Raw genomic sequence first — 8,460 nt, 5'->3', positions numbered from 1 at the left:
TAATATAACCTACTAGATCCTAGGTTTCATAACTCACAGAGATGCGGATAGTTGGTGATGGCCGCTGTCTGCTGCAGAGGTGGCTGCAATTGATGCTACATTCTCGGTGTATAGATTCGAGTCTTTGTTCATCCAAAGTCACGCACTGTACAATTAAAGAAACGTGGGCTGTGTAGCGTTGTACGCCTCTTTCAGAGATGATTTCGTTTTGATTAGGTTAAACACGGGATCGCTGCGTATGGAATAAACCAAGTCTTTCTCCCTAAACTGTTGTCCGTAACCTAGAGAGAAGAATTCTGATTTGCTCTGGTATGGAATATCAGCTTCGTTTTGAACAAAAATAGATATTACTCTTTTCTTGTTTCTTTTTTTTCTCCTTTCATCTTGACGCTACAACCCCCTAGTATAATTTCAAATAATCTACTTATTGATTCTTCATGAAAACAAATACATGCGTATGGTGCAAAGCACTGCAGTCACCCCACCATTATCTATTTACAGAATATCATTTCGATTCATATAATACGCCAAAGTACTTAAAAATCAGAAAGTAAATCTAAACAATCTAGTTTCAGGTTGAAACATTTTCACAGTACGTCGTCTTCTTGTGGATAAAGCCCACCGTCGGTTTCAATTGGAAGGGACGGTGGGGTCCCGGGTGGAATACAGGCAGCTCCGCTCTCTCCAGCACACGCACACAGAGCCTCAGCATCCCTCAAGGAGTAATCAAGATCGATGTGGCCACTGAGCTCATTGATGAACTTAAGGAGGGTATCAAAGTCCATCTGCTCCCCCATGATTCTCTTGCGGTACCTCTTCAGGATTGCAACGCATAGGTACAAGTGGAAGTGCTCCGACAGGTAATGCGTCCACAGTACCTCCCACAATCGCATTATCTGATCATACTCGAATTCCCTGTAATAACACAAGAGAGAGTGAAAAGGGGGTCGCAGCATCAGATATTGTGATACGGCAGGAAAACACCTATAAAGATGTGCTAGAGTTTTATACAGAAGAGGACTCTGGAAGAATTATCAGCCTTGCAAGAAAATTTTCAAAAACAACTTCGCAGCCCACTGTTTTTGCTGCCTTACGCCACTCTTTGCTAGGGTTGGTATAAGAAAAGCTAACAAAGTTTGTTTTGAAATGCAGAAGAAGCTCCATTCATGTCTACCAAAAGATAATAGCAAGCATAAAGTTTCACTTGGTTGACAAATACTAGAACCAACCAACCTGATTCCACGAGGAAATTTTCAAAAGAGAAATGATCAATTATCCAGAAGGAAACCTTCCATATAGCAAATTTCATCCATGAAAATATATTTAATTAAGTGTATCGCTCAGATACACATTGTCCAGTATCTTTTGGTTTCACAAGCTACAATAGGAAACTATTACACGTTGAAATAAAAAGAAAGCAGAACTTGGAGCATCATGACTTGTATGGAATTATACTTTGAAAGAGGCTTACCTTTTAAACTGTATAAGAATCCAGCGGAAACAAAAGAAATAGTTCAAGCAATCGGCCTGCTTAAAGTAGTTGTGCAAAGGGCTGTCAAGAATCTCCACCAACTGAAAAACAATTAAAAAAAAATGTTGCTCTTAGATAGAAAAGAGTGTCAACAATGCCATTCCAGAAGCCAAATTACATTAGCAACCCGGGTACAAGACAACAAATTTAGGCCTTGTTTGACCTTGTTGCCATTTTTTTTTTGTTTTTTGAACAGAATTTCTACAAGAAATAGTGGAGGGGATGATGGTTTGCTGCAATCCTTACATTCAAGGTAGCTGTTTGGCAACCCATAAAAAAAATTAAAAAAAAAATATTGAACACTATTTTTTTTCTTTTAAGATTTAGAAATATATTTCTCATCCATCACTTGGCCAGGTGTCTAACCAATCTTGACAACAACAACAAAGTTTTTCTGCCAGTAAATCAACTCACATAAAATTAGTGTTTAAAGAAACAAAAAACAACAACGATGTCAAACAAGGTTATAAAAAAGTATAATTATTGGGAAATGTTATAAAAAAAGTTCCTGCGAACAAATCCAGCATTTTTGAAAAATTAGAAAACAAGTAAACCCGTTGAATAAAGAAAGTTAACTTAGTAATATAACAATTATAAATAGCTTCAAATATTAAAAAGAGGACAACAAGAAAGTTGTGACACCCCACTTTCTATCAGGGTTCACCCATCTTAAAATTACTCTAGCTTTAGGCTCGCTCAACTCTCTTTAACTTCTTGGGCCTAACCATAGCCCAAAATGTTATAGCCAAGTAAGAGGTTAAGCCCTATTATACCTTATATATATAACTTTCAAGTTCTAGAGGTGTCACATTCCCCCTCCCCTTTTAAGCCCCAACATTCTTGTCGGGCTCAAATACACTCGTAAGTACTAAACGATGTGATACTCATTTTGCTAGCATTAGCAGACCTCTGTGTGAGTCGTGATCTATCCACAATAGTTGTCAGCTAGGGAGCTGCATTCGTGCCCATTATATGACTCTGCCTCAGTAGAGACTCATCTCACACTTCCGGCTGATGATTGGCTCTGATACCAACTGTGGCACTAGTCATGACCCAAAATGCTACTGCTAGGTTAAGAGGGTTGAACGAGTCTTTATACTAGAGTAGTTTTATGATGGATGAACCCCCTGAGAAGCGGGCCGTCATAGTTGATATCAGCGGCAATCACCAATCGAAAGTGTGAGATGAGTCTCAGCTGAACCAAAGTCACACAGTTGGCAAAAGTGCGGCTCCCTGGTTGACAACCGTTCCTAGCGGATGCGGCTTCCCACAAGATCGGCTAAGGCTAGCGAGACGACGATTCTCATATCGCCTGGTGCGTGAGTATGCTTGAGCCTGGCAGGGATATCAGTGCTTAAAGAGGGGGGAGGGAAGGAGGGTATGAGGAATGTGACTGTAACACACTGAACTTTAGCAAATTGCAAGATTCGAGTGTTTGATCTGTGTTCCGAGTCTTTCTAAGTATTCTGGAGCGTCGTTGACTATGTACCGGCCTATGACTCGCATCCCGAGAAGTGAGGTTTAACACTTAGCGCCAAAGTCCCAAAAATGAAGAAATTGGACTGCTCTCGGGTTGACTCTGCAGGGCAAAGTACCGATACCGCATCAACCTGGTACCGGTACTGGACCTGGTACCGGTACTGCATCGGGCTGGTACCGATACCCAGTACGTTTTCTCGCAAACCCGAGGCTCGAGTTTGCGCATGCTGCTGCTTGGTACCGATACCAAATCCCGTGTCACCGGTACGCAGTGCAGTATGCAGACTCCTTGTTTTTTAGGGGTGTTTTTGCATTTGTAGCAACTCTATAAAGCACCCCACATCCCTTCTAGGGCTCCCTGAGCTTGGAACAGTGGAGAACCAGGTAGGGGGCCTCTCCACTTCCCCTCTTTGATTTTCTTCCCTTTTTCTTGGTTTTTTGGAGAATTAATCACCTCTTTTGCTCCCCTTTTGGCATGATGGTGACTTTTTCTCCATAGGTGAAGCTTTGGAGCATTGTTTAGAGCTTGTTTGAAGAGGGAACTACAACTCTAGCACCATCCTAGCTAGGTTTGGAGAATCAAGAAAGGTTAGTAACCTTGATCCTCTCTTTCGATCAAGTTTTTGAAGGATTTTTGAGATGAAAACCTAGAAATGTAAAATCTAGGGTTTATTTGGGGATTTTTGATTTGTAGCTTTTGAAACTTAATTGATTGATTTGGAACCTTCCTTTAGGTTGGTTTTGAAGAGTTCTAGCTCTCATTTGAAGATTGAGAGAGACTTTCACCATTTTGCCCTTTTCTTGGGTTGGTTAAAGTTTGACACTTGTAGTGTTCGTTCGTTTCACTTATCCCTCTTAGAATTTCCTTTAGGGAGCTACGAGGCTAGTGGACACCTTCTTTTGCGCAAACGAAAAAGTTGCAAGGAGTTCTTGGTGGGTTTAACCTCACCGAAATGGGTAAACTGCCCCTATGTTATTTTATTTGTTGTAAAAATAGAAATTCATGCATAGTCATGCTAGATAGAGCATATATGAATTTTAGAATGCTTAAAATGCATACGTTATGTTTTATGAAAAATCACCTCTATGTAGTAGAGATATGTGCATTGTAACCATGCGTATGAATAGCATTCTTTTATGTGATTGGGAATCATATCTCATGTGATGAAATTGACTAGAATATTATGCTCTTGGATATAAAACTCATGCTTGACATAGTGGACAAAAATGCCATAAAGAGGCATTCAACCTAGTGAATGGTTAAACTTCTACACGATGACATAGTGATAGGCCTTTGAATCACTAGCTTTTATACCATGTTTTAGGCATGATGACATTGGACTTGAAACAGATAATTTCGCTTGCTTGCCATTGTGCTCATTCGCACATGCTTGTGAGGGTGGCTCCCCACAAGCTAGCACTCCGGAGATAGCCATCGCGACATAAGCTCGCCTGTGCGGGATTGGGCGCCGAAATGGGATGCCGTGGAAGAGGCTAATTCCTAAGGTGGGAATGTTAACTACCACGGGGCCATTAGGCACGGCGCAAGCCGGACTACCCTTGTATAGGTCCCTTATGATTGAAACAATAATAAACCAAAAAGCAAAGTGAACATTAGACAAATTAGTAAACAATGACATTTTACTAGCTGTACTTGTGGACATCATGTTGATTATACTTATGCATAATCATGTAGAATAGCATTTATACATGTGAAAATTCATGCTAAGTAGAGACAGTAGTTTAGTAAGTTTACTCCATGCTTAACATACATGTTGTACATTTCATTTAAATGTTCGAACATATTACTTTTGCCTCTTCAGCCTAGTGGTGTTTTTTGCGAAGGTCGGCGATTTGCCCACTGGGAAATATTATTTAATTGTAATATACCGAAACCTCGTTAAACAAATATCGTTCGTTAGTCAAAATGACCAAAGTGCGAGGTTGGGACGCTTCGGAAAGGCCGAAGGCGTCTAAAATGCAAAAAGTGCATTGTAGGGGATCTTCGAGAGCTAGAGAATCAAAAATCTGCAAACTGCAGCTTTTGAGCTCTCGGGGACAGGTCCCTGGTGGGAGAGACCGGTCCCCGTACGCGTGTTGGGCTGGGCAGAAAACTCTGCGCGCAACCTAGCTCTCGGGGACCGGTCCCTGGTGGGACAGACCGGTCCCCGTAGGTGTGAAAATTGTGAAAACGGTTAAGTATTGCAAGACTAGCTCTCCGGGACCGGTCCCTGGTGGGAGAGACCGGTCCCCGTGCGCGTGGAATCCCAGAAGTGGGAAAATTGGCTAAGTCCCAAGAGAATAGCTCTCGGGGACCGGTCCCTGAGGGGAGAGACCGGTCCCCGTATGCGAAAAGGGCCCAATCTGGGCAGTGTATTAAGGTGAGAGTTGAGGGGTGTTTTGGCAAATGTTACATGAGTGGGGTCTTATGGGAGGGGTGAGAGCTCTCTCCTCTCATTTACACTCTCTCAAAACTCTCTCCCTCTCTCTCTCTAGGATTCTCTCTCTCTCTCTCAAGAAGGTGGAGCGAGGAGGGCTTGGTGGAGAAGAAGACAAAAGGGTGGAGTTTCTCCTTCTTCTTCCCTAGCACAAGAAAAGGGAAAGCTTTGAGGTAAGCTTTGCCCCTTCTCATGGTAGAACCCTAAGATGGGTTTGAATGGACCTAGAAATGGTTTTGATGGGTTCTCTAGGAGTTAATGAGCTTTTCTTTGCTTCTCTTAAAGATCAAAACAAGGGTTTTATATGTAAGCTATAGCTAGGGCACCCAAATTGGGGCTTTTGCATTGGTTGGTTTTAAAGACAAATTGACCTTATAGAAACCTAATTGGGGGTATTTCCGACACGTTGGTGCGCTCGGTTCGTCGATACGAAAAGTCTATGCGAAGTTATGAGCGAAAAAGCCTAATTTGGCTTCGTTTTGCCGCAGGCAAGGAAATTGGTGGCTAAAAATCGTGAAATTTGAACCCGAGCACCTTAGCAAGCCTACGAGGTGGGTGGTGCTTCTCAAAATCATTGAACTTCTCTTTATGTCTAATGTGTCACTTATTAAGCATAAGTGTATTGTTGAATCATGCATATTAGGGTAATTGAGAAGATTATTATGTGAGTTGTTGCATATTGTGAGTACAAATGCATTATGAGACGGTTGAGAACCTAAGAACCCTAAGTATGCATGAGATGAGATATGAAAACCTAGTTAAGACAAAGAACAATGTGACACTATGATATATAGATCGAGCGGCATTAGTAAATGAAAAGATAACACTAGAGTTAGTGTGTGGCATTAATGAGATCTTGACACTAGAGTTAGTGTGATTGACCTTTAGCGAACAAGAGTGACATTAATGGGCAATGAATGCTAGAGTTGAGAACCAAGAACATGTAGTGTAAATGACACTAAAGGAATGTAGAAAATGCAAGTGCATGTGAGAGTTGGCATTATGACATGACAACCTTAGAGTTAAAGAGTCATAAGTGCATTGTCTCCTTATAGTTAAGGAATGGATTGAACTTGACATCCTTAGAGTTAAGGATTGGATCATACTCGCCTTACGTCTTGGCTTGAGGGGGGTCGCACCCCCTCGAGCGATGAGCTCCGGAGTAGTCATCACTGGGTGTAGTAGTCTCCCCAGAGGACGGTCCCTATCGAGTTGTAGTAGTCTCGCTCGACAATTGGGATTACGAGTTGGTGAGTTACTTGGGCGACACCTACGGGTTAGCCATGAGATTGAACAATGTGAACCAAGAACTTGCATTCATCATGAATATTTCATTGAGCATGATTATTGAGTATTATTGTTCAGGCATATTAGCTGCATTTGTTATAGCTCGGCTACTATCTATCTGCTTATTCTTTTTATTATGCCTGATTTAGACATAGTGGGAAAGTCGGCAAGTTTGGGGGCCGAACCCATTGGGAACTTCGTTGTAGTTCTCACCCCACTATTTCCACAGAGCCCGGACTGAGTGAGCCAACGGACGATCGCGGTAATGGTATCGCGCCATAAACAGAGGCCACCCGAGTCGGGTTCCATATTTTGCTAGCAGCATACCCTTATAACATCTTTTGTATTTGATGATTAGAGATGTTAAAGAATGAATGTAAGCTTTCTATTTTAAGGAAATGTGATGTAAAAAGAAATGATGAAAAGCATGTATATGGTAAAAGAATCGTGAATGTAAAGGTGAATGCTTGTAAATGGTTTAAAGTGAATCATTCTACTCGTATGTTGCATAGATTAGTATTCTTTCACTTTGGCTATTGCTTACCCCCGTGTAAGCCATTTTGTATGTTTCCGCTTGTGCATTCTCTTTGCTTGAATTGTGCATGTATTGAGCCTTGGGCGGACAGGAGAGGCTCTGTCCGTTCGGCGTCTGTTCGACTTGCCCGGACAGACCAAAGGGATCGGTCCCGGGGCATGACATTAATAGTTCTCACGCCCTCTGTTTTGTTGATGTTTTTACAGAGCCATCCACCCCGGGAGAGGTTCGGGATCGCGGAAAAGGGATCGCTACTAGCTAGATAGCGAGGAGTATGTTCTACTAGGTGATTCATCTCTCTATTTTGTACTTAGTGTAGAGAGTGTGAGTTTTCGTACCTTTATGTAGAGACCATCATTGTCGTACTTTTAGCACTTGTATTTGGAATTTTATGTTGTACTACTTTATGGCTTATATTAGTGGATTAGTTCTTTTACTTTTCCTCTTGTCATTAGAATCTAGTGTTGTATGCTCTGATATCTCTAGATACTTGTTTATTCTTGTTTTATTTATCGCTTTGTTGTAAACGCCTTATATGTTGTAGGCATATGGCGGGTCTGGACACGCACCGGGCGGGCTTCCGCTGGGTCCCGGAGCGTGACAGTGACACCCTGAGGATTTGAAATAGTCCTATATATAAAGTATAGTAGGGCTAAATCTCTTATCCCAGCTATAGTATTTTTGGGCGGTAGCTAGATCTAAGAGATTAAAAGGGTTGAACAAGTGTAGGGCTAGAGTAGTTCTAGGATGGGTGACCCCTCTTGGAAGCGGGGCGTCACACGTGCCTAGCAGAAGTTTTATGTGGCACTTCTTCAGCAACCAAAGTCGCAGAGGTCTAGTATGGAACCATGCAACAAATATCTCACCGCACTCAGAGAAGATATCATGTACATGGCAGAATTGGAAAGTGCATTGATGAATTCTCAGGGTCGGCAGGATAAAGAGGGAGGTTGAATTGCAAGGCTTTAAATAGTTACCCATGATAAATTATCCCTTGCTAATTATCATTATTATTATTGAGCATTAAGGTAAGCTAATAACTATAGTTGCTATATCAATTAAACTTGACAATAAGGAGAAGTTTGGTTTGTGTTTTCTTGCAAGGACTATGAAAGAGAATTTAAGATTATGGCATTTGGTTGATATGGTTCAGAAATCTGCAAGATAATCTTGCATTATGGAAATAATCA

General features: G+C 41.6%; 1 protein-coding gene across 1 annotated transcript in view; it reads right to left on the bottom strand.

Moving 5' to 3' along the window:
- LOC109704081 (TBC1 domain family member 17) overlaps positions 402-8,460 on the bottom strand; it is a 42,328-nt gene continuing 34,269 nt past the window's right edge. Inside the window, exons 14-15 of the mRNA XM_020224815.1 lie at positions 1,472-1,572; positions 402-915 (exon numbers count right to left, since the gene is read on the bottom strand). Coding sequence (XP_020080404.1) covers positions 588-915; positions 1,472-1,572 — 429 coding nt within the window. The 3' untranslated portion in view covers positions 402-587. The remainder of the gene's footprint in view (positions 916-1,471; positions 1,573-8,460) is intronic.

This window comes from Ananas comosus, linkage group 2, assembly GCF_001540865.1.
Source record: "Ananas comosus cultivar F153 linkage group 2, ASM154086v1, whole genome shotgun sequence".
Taxonomy (NCBI): domain Eukaryota; kingdom Viridiplantae; phylum Streptophyta; class Magnoliopsida; order Poales; family Bromeliaceae; genus Ananas; species Ananas comosus.
The sequence above is the reverse complement of the archived record's forward strand: the minus strand, read 5'-3'. Positions and strand labels throughout refer to the sequence as shown.